Genomic DNA, 22,971 nt, shown 5'->3' on the forward strand with positions numbered 1-22,971 from the left:
AAGGCGCCAGTCAGTATAGGTTTATCACCATCACCCTCCTTTTCTGCCCGGCACAGGCAAAAGATCTGAGAGTGGCCAATGCTCCTGCATCTCCAGTTCTTACACTGTGTGCAGTCTCTTCTTTTGTTTTGGAGGGGGCTGACCCTTCCACGATGGTCAGTCCCTCATTTTATGTAGTCTTATGGAAGTTCAAACCATTTGCTTCACAATCTCTAGCTCTATAGTCTTCCTGAACATGCAGTCAAATGTCCTCTCCTTCCTCGGTTGTAGTTGCTGCTTTAAATCTCCATCTCTTATTCCACTGATGACTTCTGGCTTTGACCGCCATCTCTTCCCGAACGTCCGTACTTTCTAGGTTCTTGGTACAGCCTTATCCTTGTGTTGTCCCTTATACCATGCAGGAATGTTACAGTGGGTCATCCAATGGCTAACTTCTTCCGGGACCCACCATCGCCCTGGGTCCGTTTCTTTGACTTCTGGCGGTGCCCTACGGCTAGATGCCAGTCTCCATGCTGATTCATCAGTGCTCCAAAATTATTCACTGCGATCTCTTCTTAGGGACTTCCTCATGCACTGCTACAGACTTTATGTCATCTGAACTGGCCTCCATTTTTTCTGCATAGGTCTCCATTGCTTCTCTGTCGATCTTCATCTCTGCCACTTCATTTCTGCCATTATCTTCTCGTGGTGATGCCACCTTTTCCTGCATGACAGCTACCCTGGCCAGCAGGTGTTCCATCATCTCTTCCATCATTTGTTCCATTTTTGTAGGCTATAATAATACAACTATCTACTGCAGTCTTCAGTCCAACAATTCCATCTGATCCCACTTCTGACACCAGCCATCATGTAGTATGGCCTGATTATAAATAGGGTTTTGGATAACTGAATTTATTGGCCATTTACGTTCTGTAACTAAAAATAACTATAACATTATCGATGACTACCACACTTTACAAATCATGCTAAGCCTTTTCCAGCCCACAGTGTCTTCACTACCAGCTGCCTGGTAACGGCTTATCACAAAGGGTATTCCTCTGCTTCCGGGCGCAAGTCCTCTCTGAACACTGGCTCCCTTCCAACTTCTCTTGCTTCAACTGTTCTCCTTATACCATCTTTGCACGGACATAGTAGAAACACCGTTTCCAACAGTACCTGTATGGCTGCATGCTCATCCATTGCTGCAAGAATGTGTTTACTGAGTCATTGCCTAGAAAAGAATGTTGTTTCAGACATGTTCGCTAGCAACCGCTGTTTCACTGGCTTCACAGTTCTTGCTTTAAGCAAATATGCCACAATACAAAGATCTTGATGTTGTGCTTCTACAGTGGTTCAATCAGAAACAAAGAGAAGGAGCCTCCATCTCTGAGACCATATGTGTAAGGAAAGCCAAGCACTTTCTTGATGCATGTGGACTGAGAGTTTAGTTCAAGGCCTCATCTAGGTGGCTGATTAGATTTAAGCAGTGCTATGGTTCATGATACTGCTGTGCAGGGATAACTCATTAGTGTCAATGCTGCTGCAGCCAATTCCTTTCACATATAATTTTCTTCCTAAGAGAATGCTTTTGAATGATAAAAGTGTGAATCTTGGCTCAGTCACCTAAAGAACATCTTATGGCTGAATGTTGTGAAAATGCATCTGGAAATCACAAATTGAAACTTACAGTGTCTTGTAAAGCCAAAAAAACATGAATGTTTAATGGTATGAAAGCAAATTCTTCCTGTTCATGAGAATGGCTTTCCTACTTATTATTATAGCCAGAAAGGAGATATTTCTTTTTAAATTCATTCCATAAGAAGGTCATTCCAACAGTATGGTATTTCCTGAAAGAGAAGTGTTCCTGTCAGGCAGTGCACTCTCTCCTCCCAGTTATCTTCAGACAATAGTCTTATCAGTATAACTTTTTATTCCGAAATGTCACGGGCATAATACAACTTAGGGACTAAGGTGTGACTGCATCAATGAAATATCACTGCTGGGCTAGTCCTGTCAAAATTCCTGTTGAGATGAGATTTGTACAACAATGTGGAAAAGAAATGACACTACTAGACACCATGTCTGTTGTGTCTCAGGGCATTTTTCAGTAAAATTACTAAGGTTTCTTTTATCATGGAAGCAACTTCAACCATGGGAGTTCTGTCTTCTGAGATATAATGCCATGTAGTCCACTGAAAGTCAACGGACATTTTAGAGGAACATGTCACCTCCATCTTTAGAAGATGGAGGCGATATATATTCTTCCGTCATATCCCAGAAGATAGAATTCCTCATAACCACTGCTGTAAGCACTTCAAATCCTATAAACTTCATCCAGATTACAAAGGAAATGATTCTGATGGTTTCTCCAATAAATAAGCAAGAGTTTGAAGATGTTGGAAAGGAAGGCTTTAAAAATGGCTGCAACCTGACATATGAACCAGGCTTCCAGACCATGACTGATGTAGACATTATTAGTGCTTCTATATAAGAAAGGGATGATCACAGCTGAGTCATAGCTCAAGCGGTTAGTCGCTGGTTTCCCACCGCGGTGGGCCAGGTTCGATCCCGGGTCTGGTGAAGTGGGATTTGTGGTGGACAAAGTGGTGCTGGGGCAGGTTTTCTCCGAGTACTTCGGTTTCCCCTGCCAATCTTCATTCCACCAATTGCTCCACAATCACCCTCACCTATAATCTGGGGCTGGTACAATAGGCCCGAAGTGGCAGCAATAAAAGAAAAGGAACGATCAGGGAGAGAATAGGGAGGGTGAGAATGAAGAAGGTGGAAATAGTGAGCTTGTTAATCATAGCATGGCACTACACTGTGGTGACACCTTGGTGGACTGGAAGTCAATTGGGTTTCAATACAGTGATATTACAGTCAAGAAATTCAAACTGTTCTGAGGAGAAGCCTAAAATTCAAAACAAATAAACATTATGGAGCATCTGTCAAAAAAAAAAAAGTAGCCTGTATAAACCTGGTATGTGAAAAGTAACTAAGTAATCTGTGATGTGGTGTAAAAATACAGAATAAAATATCTTCAGTTATTCTCGGTTTTCAGTTATTCATGCACCCTACTCCCTTCATCAGCCCAAGTAATCAGGAAATTACTATATAATTAAAAAGAACAGATTACATTACTTACCCACTGCCTTGTGCAGAGGATGCATGACCACCATAGCCACTACTGCCACTTGATATGCTGTGTCGAGACTTGGAACTCCTACTGCTGGATAGAAAACAACATTACATCTGTTATTACCAAAAACAAATAGAAACCAGGCATTAAAAACATGATTATCCTTAACAATTCACAGTTAAACTTTTCATATTATTAATACAAAGAACGAACTAAAGTCAAATAAAACAAATGACAAAACGAGTTTGATCAAATTCATTCATAAATATAATATTTGCTTGGTAGACTTAAGTTTTCACATCAATATTTATACTTCCATTCTACATTTCTTCTACAAAGACAGCATAATCATTTTGCTTAGTATCTTCCTGGGTATAAATGGCTCATTTCTGCTTTATATTTAAGGATTATTATTACAATCAGTTAACTTCATGTCTTAATATCATTAAGTATATAATATGAGATCTATTGCCTACTTTTTGCTACAATGCAAAAATTTGTTCTGACCACTGACACATATCATTTGGATTCACAATATAGGAAGTAATTAATAGCAACATGGATAAAAATACATAATGAAAAGCTTCATAATTTGTGCTATTCACCACATATTATTAGGGTGCTAATATCAGATGAGATAGGTAGGATACAGGGTACGTATGGGAGAGAGAAGAAATTCATACAGAAGAAAAGGATCAGTTCAAATTAAGTGAATAATAAAGAAATTGGGGTGTGGACAGGATTCATCTGATTCAGAATGAAGTCTAGGTAGGAACACTAGTGGATATCATTCCCAAACATTGGCTTCCATAAGAAAAACAGAGAATTTCTTGCCCAGCTCAAATACTAGCAGCTTCTAAATAAGGATTCCACCATTTAATGAGTGAGTTAATTACAGTAGTCAATTAAACCAGGTCAACAAAGAGTGTATATTCGCGTTTTGAATTGGCAATAATTCAGATAACATGAAAATGAATGTTCTTGCATGACTGTGTCCATGTGCTCATAAAAAAAAGTAAAGTTATCCCTGTTCCAGGCCGTGAATGCCCATAGGGTTGTGAGACATTGAGGGTCCCACATTAGCTAGACAATCAGCTCAAAAATGGCGTTAAGGTTGTCAGCCTTAGGCGCCGGCCACGCTTTACTCCCTAGGAAAATTATTTAATTAATTCCTGGTAGTCATTTCTGTTAGAGGCTGAGTCAACCCCAGGGCCATAGTGCGGCCAGAAGGATTAGGTAAATTGAAAAAAATCCAATGACCTCATCGGGACTTAAAATCATAACTTTTCTCAAGGAAGACAGGTCCTACAAAAGACAGTTCTTAATGGAAAATAACATCTCTACTGCCCATGTAACTGGGATTCTTATCCTGCACACCTTCATCCTACTTTCTCTGCAAAAGACAAGAGAAGGCTCTGGGGATCCTAAATGTCAATGGTTCATTTAACGATGCTGTCAGTAGCCAAGATATGCCGTAGATTAGTGAGTAACGAATTAGCAGAGAATATGGAAGGATTTGATTATGTCCTGATAGGAGTTACTCCCAGAATCCACCTTGAGGAAAACTATGAAAGAGCCTAAGTCAGGTTCTGGCTGTGACTCAAACTGGCACCTCGTGAATACAAGTCAGAAGTGTAAACACTTCAGCTAACTTTCTCAGTGCCAACCACCATGAATTTAGAACATCTTAATCTAGAAAAGAATGTAGCAGCAATTACAAAGCTGGATTCATCATTATGCAATGGACAAGTTTTATCAAGGTGAGCAAGTTAACTGGTACAGAAAATAGTACAGTGTCATTTGTGAAATGCTGGAACGCCTCAGAATTTTGAAAGGAGGTCAAGGTGTTTCGATGTGATATGAGAACAAGGATCCATAATACCTGATGGTCATGAAGATAAAGATGTGGAGCAAGGGAAAATATTGACATAATTATGTTACAAATAAACAATTCTAACTAATAAAGAGCCACACACTATTTTGAAAACATGACGGTAAATCAAGTGGTCAAAAAATAATCCATCTCTTATGGAATTCTTAAGGTTCATTACCATGCTAACAACAACTGGATAACTGGATCCTATCCTGAGCCAATACAATCCACTCCATAATCCCACACTATTTCTTTCCAATTAATTTTAATATTATTCTCCCACCTAGTCCAAGGTCTTCTTGAGTGGTCTGTTCCTTTCAGGTTTTCGGAGAAAACTTCTGTATATATTTCTCAGCACCCTCATTCATATTACAAGTCCAACCTATCTGATTTTTCCATTTCATCATGATGATAATACCTGGGCAAGGGTACAACTTACAAAGCTCCCCATTTTGAAATTTTCTCCATCCTCCTAATACTTCTTCTCTCTTAGCTCAAAATACTGTTCTCAGCACCTTGTTCTCAAACATAATCTCTGTCATTCCCTTCTGAGGACAAAATACATTTTAAGCCCCCACTCCCCAAAACAAAAACATGTAAAATTACAGTGTTTTACACAATAAAATATCTAATGTGGATTATTCTTAGCTTCTGTAAAAATTTATTTCTGAGCTTATTACAGACATGTACTAGTAAAGAAATCAAAGACTATTATCATCTGGGATGCGATGCCACATAGTCTGACAGTCCACAGACATTTCAGAGAAATGTTCTGACCCAAACTTCAGGGTCTGAAGTATGCACAGCAAGAAGACACGTGAGTGTTTGGCTTACTATTTTACCCTGAAGATGGAAGCAGTATATTCCCTTGAAATGTCTGTAAGCTTCCACCAGACTACATGGCAACACGTCTCACAAGGCAGTAGCTTTCATAGTGACCACAGCATTAACCTCAAGTGAGTAACGTGCTAGTATTTTCTTAATCTTCAATGTAGACATACTAACTGACTGAACTTTTGAGATTTCTGCATAAAAATTAATAACTGGCAAAATGGGCAGAATACGATTAATCCTAAAGATGTACACGTATGGATGTATTCACAAGTTACATCTTTCAAAAAAGCCAATATCTTTCACAGATTTTTTACAGAATACATCATGAGAAGGGAGTGAATCAAAGTACTGTACTTCTCAATAATAGCTCATTTTGACAGATGAACTGTGAGCATCACATTCTAGTCAAAGGTAAATGAACGGTCCTGCTCAAATTGCTGGTGCCATGTCACCAAACTTGCTTATGCTGACAATTAGTGTTCCTCCCAAAAATTCTGCGGCCAGTAGGGCAACAGGGACACAAGCTACTTGGGTCATTTCACACGGCACAAATTCACTTGTGAAATGGCTGCCAAACCAATAACCTACATACATTAAAATTTCCCTTCAACAGCGCCAAAATAAATCCCCCGAACAGTTATGATGATGCGAACTGATGCATAATGTGCTAACCCACGCATAAATCCCAAACATTATGCCGCTACTATTGCATTTCATCTGTGCTATAAGGACCAAGTCATGTTATTTCATATGCTGAAATTCCAAGTCTGAGTTAATGCACACTGCAGCAATGAGTGTTCATGTATAATACCTATGTGAAAAGTGGTTGTGTAAGAAAAGTATTGAGAAATTCCAGTGTAAACTTCAGGATGGTATAGTTATAAATAGAGAAAACATTAACTAAAGTGCAAATAAATTAAGACAGATAAGGTCATTACTAGGCAAAGGAGGATCAAAACACGAAGTCCACACCAAAAAGAAACCGGATTAAATTGGTGCTAGGCTTGGATATTTTCCTTGAAAATACCTCAGACTCCTTACACAGGAGACTGGTATTTCAAAAACATCAGTACCAAGTGCCATAAAATTCTTGAAATTGAATACAAAACAACATTTTGCAGAGCTACTAAGAAAGTGGGAAGACTAGAAGAAAGCACTTCCAACATCTGCTATGATGTGTATAAGCTACTGGCCTAGGGAGTCCAAATGTGCACAGCATGAGATGACGTGAACAGCCTGTCTCTCTAGCCTGACAGACCAAGTGATTTTTGTGAGGCTCTCAGGCGACTTCCCTGTACTAGAGAATGGCCATCAAAGATGAAAAGCAAAATTGTTTCTCTCTTCCTTTCTTTCATCCCTTACATAACTTTATCTTCTTCCCTCCTATCTCTCTTATTGCCTTCCCATCTTTGTCTATATATCACCGTTCCTCTCCCTTTTTCTTCCTTCCTCTCCTTCATTTTGAAACAGTTACTTTACCCCTGCTCTTTCATTTTTCTATACCTTCACTCCTTGGCTGCTTTATCCCACATTCCTTTCCTATTCCTTTTATTTATCCACCTCAAAATAATTGCTCTTCCTGTATTACAGCAACAGTGTGCTGGGATTAGCCCAAGTGTTAGTTGGACGTTTTGAAAATAAATGAAATAATTTCTTACACAAAGTATTTTCTTTTATATTTTTGCTCCTAGTTGCAGAAGCACTGACTAGATTTATAACAAACTCTGAGCAGGTCTGCACAAGAGCATCAAGATGTTGATGCTTAACTCATAAAACACATCATTTGCTCCTTTTGCACACTGTTATATAATCTAGCAGGTAGCCAAGTTGCAGGGGCTTCAATATATGTAGAATCAAATGATGAGTACAAGGTGGAGGTCAAGATTCAAGGCAAACAGATGATTACAATAAAATTGGCTGGAAATACTATACAGCAAGATTACTAGACCTACACATTTAACGGTTCCCTGGAACTGTGACCAAAAGGCTCTCTTGCAAAAGCGACTTCACAGGTTTCAGCGCATAATCTAAATATGTCTGCATTGCTTCAATCACTTATATGTAGCCACGAATATCTGGCATGGTTTGATGGGACTATCAGCAGAAAATATTATGTGGGATGATAACCAGCTAACCAACTCCATGGGGCTCGGTCAGCAAATATTATGTGGAATAGTGTATATATATGTGAGTTTTCGTTTTTCTTATTAAACACAACAAAAACAATATATTCTGGATAATTTCTCATCCTTATTTTAAATAGGGTCATGTTGGACTTGTTATTGTTTGTGCTTACATTTCAGTTTTTTTGGGTATTATCATGATTCAGAAATGTTGTGTATATGATGTAACTGTCTTCTGTTATGTTATTTATAATGCTGATATTTGGTGTTGGGTTGTAGTTAGGTATGCTGAGTATGATATTGGGTATGTAGTCTTTATTCAAGCTTACTCTGTTACTGTTAGTCTGCTTATGTCGGCTTTCATCTGCTTTAGTCGCTTGTTTTTGTTGTATTTGACAGCAAAAATGAAAACTCACATATATACAGTACCAACACACAACAGGATGAATTCCTTAAAGATTATGGGGAATGATAACCAACTAACTCCATGAAGCTGGTTCCTTGAAAAGCCACCAGCTGCTCACCTACTCAAGAATTTTCCAACATTTTACGGAACTTGCGGGTTCATTATCATGTTTGCAAGAGCCGTTTACTGGTCCCTATCTTGAGTCAGATAAATCCTGTCCATACCACCTCATCCTGTGTGTCTATGATCCATTTTAATATTACTCTTCCACTTACATCTAAGTCTTGTTAGTGGTCTCTTTCCTTCTGACTCTCCCACCAAAATCCTATACGCATTCCTCTTCTTCCCCCATGCATGCTACATGCCCTTCCCATCTCATCCTCCTCGACTTCATCGTTCTAATTATATCTGGTGAAGAGTGTAACTTATGAAGCTCCTGATTACGCAGTTGTCTCCAACCTCCTACCATTTCACCTCTCTTTGGTCCTAATATTCCCCTCAGCATCCTGTTCTCAGATACCTTCAGTCAATGTCAGAGACAAAGTTTCACACACATACAAAACTACAGGAAAAGATGGTTTTGTATATTTTAATTCTGACATTTTTTGACAACAGATGAGAAGACGAGAGGTGTCGTGTAAAACATACTTTTAAAATGATTAACATTTTGTAAAGTGTGTGCCGAAATCCTTACCTTCTTCGAGACTGGCTATTACTGCTTTTACTATATGCTGAATCAGAGATCTTTGTGTTGTGGGTGGCAGTTTCTTCCATGGTCGACCTTCAAACAAGAAACGATTTTTTTAAGATTACAGTTCATTAAAAGATTAAAACAGAAATGCAAATAAATTTTAATTCTTAAAAGGTAAATTTCTTTCTCAACTATTAAAAAGGCAAGAAGTTACTGAGATTAGAACATCCTTACAACTTTCTGCTGGGGCTCTCTCATTCTTACCACTTGTCTATAAGTTTAATGCTCCTTCCATCTGTAAAACAATAAGTCCCCTAAAGGTAAAGTTGTCCCTGTGCTTAACTAATTAAGCATTACACTTTAGCACCAGGGAAAGAACCCTCAGTACCCACTGGCTATGAGGCTGGGTGGACCCCAGAGCCAGTCTGGATGATGCAGAGAGAGAAAAGACTTGCCACTACCAGGGCTTGAATGCAGACCCCTTAGTTGTCCAGCCCATAGCCAGTCGCTATAATGACTACGCTATCCCAGCTCATAATAAGTCTCCTAATAATGAACAGAATAAATAGTTATCATTAACTTTGCTTTCAAGGTGGGGCAAAGTACATTTTGAAAATGATGTAACAAGGTTTCATTGTTCAAAGCCTGCATGACACAATAATGAATAAAGCCGAATAATTTACAAGGACTTATTATCAAACATCATTTCAGGATCATAAATTAAGTGGGGCTAGTGCTAGTTTTTACAAGAATACTAGAAATTATGGCATTCCTAGGAGGGCATTAGAAATCATGTGACAAAAATGGGGCACCAACTTGACTGATATCACAAAAAGGGAACTCGTGGCAGAATTTAATGGTTTGGAGAACAAGCAACATTCTTAAAAGAGAAGGGATCAGTAATACAAAATGGATTCAAACACATTATAACTATATATCTATTTAAACAAAATAATAAGATAATTCCCAGTAAAACAGTACATTACTATAATATCATAATACTGCACACACATTAGCCATGATACCTCAACCAGTATAGCAACTGGGTTATAGGCTGGGTGAAAGAAGAGTTAGGGTTGGATTCCTGACAGATTTTCCTCCTCTCCCAACATTCAGAAGGGCACTGATGTCCACCCAGCCTCCTATACAATTAGTACCAATGTATATTTTCCTGGATATAAGGTGGCATGTGAAAATGACCACTCCCCTCCATCTAGTGCTACAGTTTAGAACTGTGGAGCTATACTTCCAAGCCCCCATACATTTTCATACCGTGGTACTTAATTAATTACTCTGAGAGATAACTTTTCCTTTACCTTAGGTGCGCACCAACCTCACAAGTTTGCACGTCTGCCATGTTGTTACTCCTATCTAGAAAATTAAAAGTATGAAGTTGGAGCAGCCCTCAACAGTCAAATCCTGTTTCATGGAAATGGGCCATGTGGTTCGAAAGTTGAAATTGGAGGACAGTTGGACAAGCAATCATAGCACAGTGATCTCATAAGCCTGCTTTTCCCTTTCCTTCAGGTAGGACACAGGATTAAAAAAAATTGTAAATATTTTCATAAAATTTCAAAGTGCAATTCATATGACAACACTGAGTGAAACAAATGTTTTCTGAGAGGCCCATGAGAACTACATATTTCATAAGGAATCAGATCAAAGAACTACACCCAAAGCACATATTGTGTCCACAAAGTACAAATGTCCTTACCTGGTTGCTGTGGGTACAATCACTGCAACAAATGTGGTGCCTCAGTAAGACAAACCCTTCCTCTAGTCGAAGCAGAGGCCCCATTTCCACACACAAACACTGTCTTGGAACGAACATAAATTTGGTCATGGGTCCGAAAGGAGACTGTGGCCAAGAACGACTGTGCTGGCGAGGACCAGCAGCAATTTACTGGGTCCGCACCTGGACCAAACTATGCGCGAATTACCCGAAACCTAAAACCAACTGTTGAATGTGTAATGGCACAACTCCTAGAGTAGTGACATACAAAAACATGGTTATGAGTACCGCAGGACCCAGAACCAAGAATGACACTATGGTAACAGAGACCAGCGCCAATTTACCCGACCCAGTGTAACTGTTGTGCACACTACGTGCAAGAGTGGGGCAAACGTGTTATTTGTATTAGGCCTGAGGGACCTGGCTCATCTAGACTTATCAAAATCCGTTCAACAGCAACCATACTTTAACGGGCTGAAATCAGAATCCAACCATTTAACCAGATGTCTCCACACTCTCATCCACCCTGAACAGCTACCTCATATTTAACTTGGCGAATACACAAACCGTTCCTCGCAGGAGATATAATGCCACTATAATTCATTCCTTTTCTTATAAAGCTTCACCTATACTAGGAAATTCTGCAGCCATTAACAACAACAGGTTGCTGGCTGCTTTCAGATGACGCCCTCGGTTGCGCTCGGCTGTTGCCGGGAACGGATATCAAACGCTTCTGCCCCGAATAGTGCGGCACAAAGAAATATAGTCATGTTTTGCCGTTTGGCCAAGATTGATGAGTGATTTGAAAAACGTTAATATGTGGCGCATAAAGAAGGTTCGGAGATTATGTGCACTGAATGACAGCGTCACTAAGATGAAGAGTCAACTCAAGCTTTGCTCATTTCCGAAGGTCACTTGGCAATATGATGTTAGTTCGGCTTCGTGCCGAGTGAACCGAATGCAACCGGACCACCCCACACTCCTCACCCTTACACAGTTTTTGTTTGTTTTTTTTTTTCAGATTAGATCTTACCCAAGCTTCAAGACAACAGGAACAGTCTATAATCACGCTGATAAATAATTGAGGAAGGCTAACGACTTACCAGACATTTTACACAAAAAACTATAAAAAAAAAAACTAGCTTATGGACAATTACTTGAAGGAGACAGCATATCAGTGGGCAAGACACTGAACCCCCCTTACTTGGGTGAAATTATGTGCAGAATACACTGTAGTCTTGTAAGTTTTGAGGTTTTCACGGCGATGACTATGAAGAAACCCAGAAGACCACTTTCTACACTGTAGTCTTGTTTGGCCGGCGACGTGGGATATGTTTGCTTGATTGTTGTCGCTCTGTTACGGTACATTTGGAGCCCACCAAGTTTCCGACTTACCAATATATTTATTAATGTCTGTTTCTAATAAATCTTTTCCAATTTCAGTACCGGCTTTTATTACGGTAGATGGAGGAAGAAAATTGTATGGAAGTGACGAAGGAAACGAAAAGAGTGCGTGAGGCATGAAGAAACGAAACCAATTACTTTCTCCGAGCGATTAAGCCTATGCATTCTGTAATTATTTCACAGTTTATCGCAACCTATCAACACACCGAGAAGGTAATGGGAGTTAGACCGAAGGAGGTACCTCTGAGCAATTTTTTTTGGAAGAAATGTGTAGAACTGCGTAAGAGTCTCCGCTAATATTCAGATATCTGTGTTTAAAGCAATGTAAAACTCACACTTAAAAGATCTAGCAACTTCAGAATCTTTGATTTTCATTCATTACAATTGAAAGCAAAAGATAAAGACGGTAAGCATAAAGAACCAGCACGAACGCACAATGATTTCATTTCCATAACAAGTGGTGAAACATTATAATCTGACAGGGGTGATGAGTCTGACAGCAATTTATTTACAGTTTTTGTTCCAAGTTATTTCCCCGACAGTCTCCTAAATTATGATAATGAGGCTACACATATACAAATGTAAAATATTTAGATTACCATTACACATTTATGTGGTATGAATTCGTTGATATCTCTAAATTCTAACCGCATGCACCCAAAATCCAAACACAAACTAGTGACTCGTGAGTACAGCTCAAAAACGATCAGCTGATAATCCAAGATGGACATGTTGTCCTTACATGGATGATATCATGACAAAACAGTCGAGCTATAATTCCACCGCTGTGTAGCGGAAGATAAAAAAAACTCCGTGGCTTGAGTCGGCAAGCGAACTATACCGACCTAGCGACCGCTGCTTGCGGGCGAAGTTAGTTCCAACTTTAGCGGATATAAAGTGTCGCGTGGTCAGCGCAACGAATTCCAACTGCCATTAATTTCGGTTTTCTAGATCGAAGCAGCTACTTCCTTGAAACAGCTCCTCAGTAATCCTCACGAAGCTGAGTGGACCTCGTTCCAGACACACTACTTCTCAGAAAATGTGGTAAAGCCGGGAATCGAACCCGGGACCTTTGGATCTGTAGCCAGGAACTCTGACCACTAGACCACAGAGGCAGACACACAACATCCTAAAAACATATCACAAGCTATTCATTCTGATTCTTACCTACACGTATCTGCTGTAATTATTCCAATTCTGATGTTCAATTGTAGGGAACCTCTCCTGATTTTGCATTACTACGGATAAATAAACCGATCAAACAGCCGAGCCGAGCATGTACTGTCCTCGCTCGCTCTGAAGCCGAGATCGTGGGTTGGAATCCCACACAAGGAATGATGTTTGGTATGTGTTCGTGTTGTCCTGTGTTTAGGTAGAGACCTTGCGACGAGCTGATCACTCGTCCAAGGAGTCCTACCGTCTGTAAAATGATCATGAAACTGAAAATCAGAGGCCAGGGCCCAAGGGGGCTGTAGAAAGTTACTCACGCTCGTACACACAACTTCAAAGATCATAGGTTTATAACGATAACTCCTGTATCCAAAGAAACAGTTAACATACACAGGGGGGGGCATATGAAGCACAGCATTCAATGCACAAGACGGGTAATTCCGCAACAGTCATGGAATTTCGCAATGTCATTAGGGTAATTCCATGACAGGCTCATTTAAGTCCAAATAAGCAGACTTAAATGCAATTTTAAGTCACTCAAATATGGAGCTTTCAAGTCCATTATTTGAGAACTTTTACACTCTTTAATTGGATTCTCAATCACATCTAAAACACACGAAGTCGGGTATTATACTACATTAGCAAAAGATTCCTCTCGTTGATATATTGGGATTTTGGACTTTATCCATCGTCCTGGTTTTTAAGATAACAAATAAAAACACGACGTTTCGGAAACTGGATTTGTTTCCGTCCTCAGGTGAAGGAAAACACCTATTCTGGACGATTGAGTCCAGTGATNTTCGAGATAAATTACGTATACAATACCCTTTTCAAAAATTCTTAAATCAAAGGTTCTTCTTTCCGAATGTTGGGGGAACGGGTGCAATCTTTTATTTCCTTGAAGCCACCAGTTCTCTAAAAGCCGCACGTCATTTTTAAACCAGTTTATCTTGCCCCTCGCGTTGTGGCAATCTGCATAACATGCAAAAATACATCGTCTAAACCCACCCTCGTTAGGGTGGTTGAGTTTTCAAGCAAGATTCTTAGCATTTTAGGCTGGATGATACTTTCAGAGGCTGCAAAATGCAACTGCAAACAAATGTTACTGCAAAGTGTTGAGTATTAAATTAGTTACTGTTGATTTTTGGCTAGACGAGTTGCGTGCCTGCCTCGCGCGGGGCCCCCTAAGCCGCTGGGCTCTAGGCCACGGAGCAACAAAAACAATTAGCATTCCGCTCCCTGTATTTCTTGGTTCTAATAAATAACTAAGCGTCTAACACACATCCACACCTCGCGACATTTTTCACTGACCTGGAACCCCGCAATCTTTTAAACGACCTCAGCTCTCTCGCATTTATTGTATGCACTTAGGAATGCAAAATGGGTTATGTTAGTAAAAATTCCATGTGGGCTAATTAAATGAATTGTGCCAAATACATTTACCATGACACTTTAAGAACGTGTAAGAAACAGGATCATTGCCCACAACTATTTTATAACTGGCGAATTTCCGCTTGTCGCGCAAAAGTAACGACCATATATATACGCCCAGGAGGTGTTGCCCTCTTAAGACAACACGTCATTTATTTTTTGCACTGCTCTAAACGTACGGTAAAATATGACAAGAAAAGTCATTGAGTTTCCCTTGTTTGTACAGAGTTCATACATATTAATACACTACTATATATTATTAAGAGCCTGGATAGCGTTGTCGGTATAAAGACTAGCTACGGGATGGACGACCAAGGGATCGGAATTCGAGTCCCGGTAGGGTGAAGAATTTTCTCTTTCCTAAGTCGTCCAGACCTCCTCTGGGGCTCACCCAACCTGCTATCCAACAGGTACAGGGGGCTCTTTCCCCGAGGGTAAAGCAGCCAGGGAGTGAAGCTGACCACGCACCTCCAACTAGTGCTGAGGTCAAGAAAACATGGGTCTATACATCCACTCCCGCATAAGCCTTCATGGTGTATTGCTTAATTAGTTAAGCACATGGACATCTTTACCTTACTGTATATAATTAACGTACCCGGGTATAAATCACAAATATATATATATACACACACACACACTTGACATTAACATATAACAGGTTGGTGTTAGGGGTTCTTTAGTGTTAAGCGCAGCCTTGCCCTTAAGGGTTGTACTCCTGCAGCACTCATTAATCACTCACGTATCTAAATACGAATTGCTGTAGATACGATTTACACTGGAATATATGTGTCACGGCGTAGTAATTAACACTGACATACCTCAGTATATTACTAACGTAATAATCAGGAAACAAAATATGTGCATTATTTACGTGAAATTTGATTCTTTCACAGTTTTCGCTTATAATAATGTAAAACATCGAAACAGGCAGAATTATCATCACGGACCAGAAACTATTACCTCGTTTCGAAGCAACAACGGGTTGGCTCATTGGTCTCTTGATTTCTAGACCTTCAACACTACATAAAAGCTTTCGTCGTACTGATTATTTTATACATCACGCGTTCGTTGCTAACTTCATGATCATTATTTGAGGCCAAATTAGGTCGAGGCATTGCATGCACCATTCACAAAATAGTATTAGAACTCACCGAAATAACACTGTCATAAACTTGATTGATCAGTAGCTTGTTAATTATGAACAACTTATAACCAATATACACGCTACAGTAGCTCTTAAACTGAAAACGTTTTCATACTTCCAGCCTTTCAACGCTCTCTACAGACTAACACCGATGCCTTTGCAATCATCTGATCCATCTGGTCACGTATCAGTACACGTGAGTGGCGCGAACATGACGAACGCTCGCACTGCTTTCCACAGGCATGCGCAGAAATAAAATCGTCCCGTGTGAAAAACAACAATCGACATGGAAGAGGAACAAATGAACTGTTGTATGATTTGCTAAAATGAAATGAGGTAAAAATGACTATAAAAGTAAATATATGTGTAGCGGTATGATATTATATTCTGGGATTAATATAGAATATTCGTTTTGCTGTGTCCGTTGGAACTGAAAGGCACATTTTTCGCTGCGTGACTTCGACCGGCACGTTGCAAGTGAGTTTGGAATGTCGTCCCGGAGAACTGCTTGGAATGTAGTCCCGGAGAACTTTGTCCATACCTATCTAGGACGGCCTTCGACCTTTGCGAACCTTAAAGCATGCATATTACAAACATTCCATAATAAATTTATGCTATGAATCGCCAGTAATAAGTACTTTTGCTGCGACTTACCCTTAAATTTTGCTTTAGAACTATATGTATCGTACAAGATTCCCCTTGAGCAGCCAAAATTCATTACAAACATCATACAAGCTCACCTTTTGAGTAATATCCCTTCACTGCCTTTTGTTGCTTACAAAGTGAAAAAGTCAGGGCACACTAACTAAACTAAACACCACAGCCGAATGGGTAGCACTCCCTGCTTCTTACTTGGAAAGTCCAGGAATCAACCCCCCCCCCCTCCCCGCAGCGTTGGTCAAGCTTACGACCGTTCAAATGAATAAGCTGCCGTTGTAGCATAAGATGTGTAAGTTAGGCATGATTTGCACTGTAAAGCCTGTACTGAGAGAAGACGTGTGTAGAGCAGAAGGAAATATACACTTGACAAAAGGCCAAGCGTATTCATAAGAGACAAACCCATCTTCTCGTCAGAGAGGATGTTACATAAGAACTATGCCCGCAAAAGTTCAACTGGAAAAATTCTCTGGTCGTGGTCCTCAAGGGGCCTGACACCAAGACGAACTGATTGGCGGTAAACCGTCAGTCGTACAGTAACTCTGATTTTTACTTTTGAATTGGATGACAGTAGAGTGGCGTGAACTGGAACAGAATTCATTGTAGGTATGAAATGGCCACGGGAAGTTCGTTGTCGAAGAATTAGAAGTCGGCTTTCGAAGACTTAGAGTGTGATTAGAAGAATTAGTCACAGTGAGACTGTTTCAATTCCGTTGCCAGGAGACGACTAATGAAGACTGTGAATCCTAGTGCATGTGTAACGGTGAACTGTAAACTGTGTAAATCAGCGATAACAATTTATTACTTGTAATTAAGAAGGATTGTAGCTGAAGTGCCAATAAATCCAATCATCAGATCGAGAACCCGTTATTCCTCACGCGTACCCCTCTGCACGTGACAATATGATAGAGTCTGATGCACCGACATAACCTAACCTAACCTAACCCATTCTAACCTGTTCTAAACTAACCGAACCCTATCCGATCCGGCTCTGCCTGAACAGAGGATTTGCAGATGGAAGGGCAGTGGTTTAACGCCCCAACCATATAGCAAGATTTTGTGTATCCATCATGTACTTATTACTGATTACAGCAAATTGTAAATTACGACACTGGACTGGCCTTCAATGACGTAACGCTCGTAATGAGTTTCGTGACAATCGATCACATGGTTCAAAAGTTGGAACTGCGGGGTCCGCAGGAGCTGACTACGCGGCATTAAGTTCTCCAGAACCTATTCCCGAAGATGAAAACATATGTAGTCGAACATAAGTACGCAGAAATCAACTGAAAAATATGTCAACTGAGATGTACAACTAACATACAACCTTTTAATCAATAATCATTGGTTTCATTTATATTGTAAGGTTGGCACCACAACTTCAATAGTTAATTGTGCAATGCAGAGAAAACTACTTTTAAATGAGATACGACCTATCTATCTATGACTCTACGGCCCTTCGATGTGAACCTTGGCCGTTTTCTCAGGTTCTTAATCCTATACACAGGGGGCAAGCGGTAGCGTAGTCGGTTGAGGAACTATGCTACAAGCCGGAAGGTCGCGTGTGCAAATCCCGATGAGGTAATTGGACTTTTTCAGTTAACCTAATCCTTCCAGCCGCACTATGGCCCTGGGGTTGGGCCGCGCCACAGCTCAACCAGTTAGTCGCTAGCTTCCCACAGCGACGACCAGGGTTCGATCCCGGGTCTGGTCAAGTGGGATTTATGGTGGACAACGTGGCGCTGGGGCAGGTTTTCTCCGAGTCAGCGACGACCAGGGTTCGATCCCGGGTCTGGTCAAGTGGGATTTATGGTGGACAACGTGGCGCTGGGGCAGGTTTTCTCCGAGTACTTCGGTTTCCCTTACCAATCTTCAGTCCACCAATTGCTCCACAATCACCCTCACCTATCAACTGGGGCTGGTACAATAGGCCAGAAGTGGCCGCAGTACAAGGGACTTAGCCCTACCCCCTAGCAATAAAAAAATGGCCCTGGGGTCGACTCAGCTTCTCACAGAAATGAGTACCAGGAACACTGTTGGGCGTAAAGGGTGGCCGGCGCGTAAGGCTGACAAACTTACTGCCATCTATGAGCCGATTGTCTAGAAAATGTGGGAACCTCAACATCTCATAACCCTATGGGCCTCCACGGCCTGAAGAAATAACCTATTAACAGGTACACTCCCATCCTACGGCATAGATAACAAGCCCCACATTATACGTAGTTAAGTCAAAAAACGGTCTGGCCGGCCATGTGTGGGCGTGCATTTTCATGCAACAACAGGTTGCATAACTGGCTGGTAAATAAGCATATATATATTTTTTCCCCCCCTTGGCACTACAGCCCCAGTGGGCCTAGGCCTACCTCCATGAACTTCTCCGTTCACTTCGGGTTTTCTAGATCTTACACATTCGGTAGGACTCCTTGGGCGGGTGATCAGCTCGTCGCAAGGCCTCTACCTATACACAAACACAGAAAAACGCACACACACAAACTAAACATCCATGCCCTGAGTGGGATTCGAACCAACGATCCCGGTTTCCAAGCGAGCGAAAACAGTACATGCCTTGGACCGCTCGGCTACCGTGACCGGCTATATACACACGTATATAATTATAGATAATGCGAAGCCCAGTCGTCAGTTATTGTTGCTGACTACATCTGTCCAATATAAGGGAGAAATGAAATCGTAGTTGCTACAGTGTGGATGAAAGGATCACGCACCAATATTTAATTCTATTTAGTACCAATAAGAAAACATATTGTAACGGATTTGATCAACGCGTTGCCAGGCAACAGCTCTGCAAACATGATCCAAAACTCAACAGTAGATTAGGCTGTGTTTTCTACGTCGTCCGAGATACGCCCAGTGCTGCTAACAGACCAATCGACTGGCAGTGGAGGCGGATTCGAATACTTCCACCGTGACCCTGCGAGTCGTAGGAGGCGACGAAAAGGGAAATCTCAAATTTGAGGCAGTAATATATGGTCTCGAGGGTCTCGAGTACCAAGGGACTCGGACCCGAGAAATACTGCGCTGGCAAGGACCAGCAGCATATACAAAAGAGAGACCCGTCCTCCCGTCAGAGAGGGCGCCCACAAAAAACAAGACCGTAGCTGTCAAACAATAACAAATATCTGGTCATGAGCCCCAGGGGGGTGCTCGACACCAAGACTTACTGACTGACTGGCCGTCAGTTGCAATGTGACTTTGACTTCGACTTGACTCGCAGTCTGACACGTGACACGTGTTTTATGTGTGGCATGCATCATGCAGCAATAGAGGGGATGTATTTTCTGTCTGTGGTCCGTGTCGAGAGAATATGAGAGAATACGGGAAAGGGAATTGACTTCACTTGAGTTCCGAATTTGCAAGGGAACAGCAATATGGCCAGAAGAAGAAGTAGAAGACTTGGTGTGTGACGTTACATGTGCTGTAGTACATCGATATTGGGAGTGTGTCATTTGGCAAGACTTCTAGAGTTCCTATGTTAAAAATTCATATATGTTGCGCTATGCAGGGCAAAATCATGACATAAAGACTGGTAACAGATATTTTAAGAATGTGGCACAGTTCAGATATTTGGGAACAACTATAACAAATCGAAACCCGATTCAGGAGGAAATTAAGAGGAAATTGAACTCAGGTAATGCTTGCTACCATTCAGTTCAGAGACTTTTGTCTTCTCGTCTGCTGTTTAAAAACATAAAAATTAAAATATCCAAAACTAAAATCTTGACTGTGGTTCTGTATGGGTGTGAAATCTGGTCTCCGACTATAAGGGATGAACATAGACTGAGGATGTTTGAGAATAGGGTGCTGAGGAGAATATTTGGGCCGAAGAGGGATGAAGTGACAGGAGGTTGGAGAAATATGCATAATGAGGAGCTTCATAACTTGTTCTCCTCTCCGAGTATAATGATCAAGTCAAGGAGGATGAGATGGGAAGGGTATGTAGCACGAATAGGGAGAAGAGAAATGCATATAGAATATTGGTGGGAAATCCAGAAGGAAGGAGACCACCGTGAAGACCAAGACGTAGGTTGGCAGACAATATTAAAATGGATTTTAGAGAGATAGGCTAGAATGGTATGGATTGGATAGATCTGACTCAGCGTAGGGACCAGTGAACACGGTAATGAACCTTCAGGTTCCAAAAAAATGCTGGGAAAATCTTGCGTTGCTGCACAATTGGCAGCTTCTCAAGAATGGTTCAGCTCCGTGAGTGTGTGTGAGTGAGTTATAAATCCGTTGCCAGGAAACGGATAGTGAAGTCTTGTGGTAACAGACTGAGAAGATTAGTGTGGAGTGATTGTAAATTGTGTAAATCAGCAAGAGTGTAATAATTATTTGTAGTTACTACTTAGCGGCCTCCGTAGTCTAGAGGTAACGTTCCCACCTCATTACTCGTAGTACGCGGGTTCAAATTTTTAAGGGCGGAAAAATTCAGGGAACAAGTCCTCCGGGAGGGACTTTAAGCCGTGGGTCCCGTGTCGTAGCTTTACGGCACGTAAAAGAACCTCATATCTCCAAAGGGGGTCACTGAGCCAAATTACGGACGTTTCCCGCCCAACAGCAGTCTCTAATACCTCTGGTAGATGGGGGAAGCATTATAGATACCTCTCAGCTAGTAGAGCCGGTCTCGCTGGCTGGGCGGGACTGATGGTAAGCACCAGTACCGGTAGGATAGAGAGACTGGTAAAAATCATAGAGGGAAGCACAGTGGACCAATACAGGTCTCAGTGCATGGGGAAACCCACCCTCTCCACTAACTAACTAACTAGTTACTACTTGTTGGTGGTTAATAAATCCAATTACTAATCCGAACCCGGCCTTTAGCTATTGATACACTTGGCAATATTCTCAAATTATGCTGTTTGCTTCAATTGAAATAATTCACACCAGTGAACATCGAGACGGTTTACTTTAGTCTGGTAGGGTAACAATACCCTTGAAATCCACCTACGAATAAGGAAGCCCCCACGTTTTGCTGCCTGTCGCTGAAAACAAAAAAAGCAGTGCCTATTGTTCTGTGCAGAATGGAATCATATAAAAGTGACATTTCTTGTAAAGGAGAAATACATTATGCAATCTGTTGAATAAAAGCACGTTTTTCATGATTTTTCAGTACTTCGACGAGACATTTCTAGCAGCTTCTGTGTAAACAATGCTTGGCCGCATGTAAAGAAACGTGTTCCACTGCAGTGCAGCTGAATAATCTGATTGGATATTTAGACTTTAAAAAAAGTAATAATAACGAGAAATTCGTCTGTCTGTCTGGTCATGAATTTTTGGAATGGAGTTAAAGCTCCATATATTGTTAAACTCGGCACCAGACGATGAACGAGGAGCCGGGATAGCGTATTCGATATCGATATAGCGATTGGCTACGGGCTGGACGACCGAGGGGTCGGAGTTCGAGTCCCGGTAGAGTCAAGAATCTTCGCTTCTCCATGTCGTCCAGACCGGCTCTGGGGCCCACCCAACCTCCTACCAAGTGGGTACTGGGAGCTGGTACAGGGATAGCTTTATTTTTTTTATTTATTTATTTATTTTATTTTATTTTTTTACTTTTTATATCAACGTTGGCAGGCTTGCATAGTGGCCAACGGCAAATATTTTTCGAGTGCCGATGTGGATCTGTGTAAGTGTATGTATACAACTTGTAATATGATGCGACAAAACCACAGTCCACGAACTTGATGACTCTACCATGTGGATGGTGGTGAGGTTCTCAGCCTTACGCGCCGGCCGCCCTTAACCCCCCCCTCCCCAGGAAGATTCCTGGTACTCATTTCTGTTAGAGCCTGAGTCGACCCCAGGGCCATAGTACGGTTGAAAGGTAAATTTAAAAAATCCACCTCATCGGGACTCGAACCTGCGATCTTCCGGCTTGTACCATAGTGTCTCAACCAAGTACGCTACCGCGTGAACTTAAAAGATCTATGGTAACTATGTCCATGATTTAGTCTGACCGTCTTACAGTGCACACATTTATTCACCTTACTCTTCTCTCTACTGCATGCAGTAGTTCGATGTACATCGAAAAGCACCTGAAGATGGCACTTTAGTGCCGAAACATGTGGTGCAAGAGAGAAGAGTAAGGTGAATAAATGTATGCACTGTAAGACGGTCAGAATAAAGCATGGACATAAATCAGTGCAACAGGACGCTAAAATATAACACTATGGTAACTATTTACAAAATTATACCTTTTTTGTGACTTTTACTAAAATCACTTATAGAAGTCCCATTTAAACCCTGTGACTTTACTATTCTTTATATAATGTAACTATACGAGTAAATAAAATGTATAAATAAAGTAGTCATCATATTTAGCACAAACGCAAGAAACCCACTGCTGTTATTCTGTGTTGAAAGCTAGAAA

At 41.0% G+C, this 22,971-nt stretch overlaps 1 protein-coding gene across 9 annotated transcripts in view; it reads right to left on the minus strand.

Moving 5' to 3' along the window:
• Nucleotides 1-22,971, minus strand: part of LOC111872699 (period circadian protein) — a 101,243-nt gene that overhangs the window by 68,495 nt on the left and 9,777 nt on the right. For 4 of the 9 annotated variants that reach the window (XM_023866839.2, XM_023866836.2, XM_023866835.2 and 1 more), the window contains exons 2-3: nucleotides 9,049-9,135; nucleotides 3,125-3,208 (exon numbers count right to left, since the gene is read on the minus strand). In XM_023866839.2, coding sequence (XP_023722607.1) covers nucleotides 3,125-3,208; nucleotides 9,049-9,128 — 164 coding nt within the window. In that variant the 5' untranslated portion in view covers nucleotides 9,129-9,135. Of the gene's footprint in view, nucleotides 1-3,124; nucleotides 3,209-9,048; nucleotides 9,136-10,759; nucleotides 11,590-13,348; nucleotides 13,400-15,742; nucleotides 15,817-15,933; nucleotides 16,103-22,971 lie in introns of those variants that run through there. The other 5 variants (XM_023866838.2, XM_023866840.2, XM_023866842.2 and 2 more) reach the window with 5 other exon arrangements.

The sequence above is a fragment of the Cryptotermes secundus genome, unplaced genomic scaffold (assembly GCF_002891405.2).
Source record: "Cryptotermes secundus unplaced genomic scaffold, Csec_1.0 scaffold374, whole genome shotgun sequence".
In the NCBI taxonomy this organism is placed as follows: Eukaryota; Metazoa; Arthropoda; class Insecta; order Blattodea; family Kalotermitidae; genus Cryptotermes; species Cryptotermes secundus.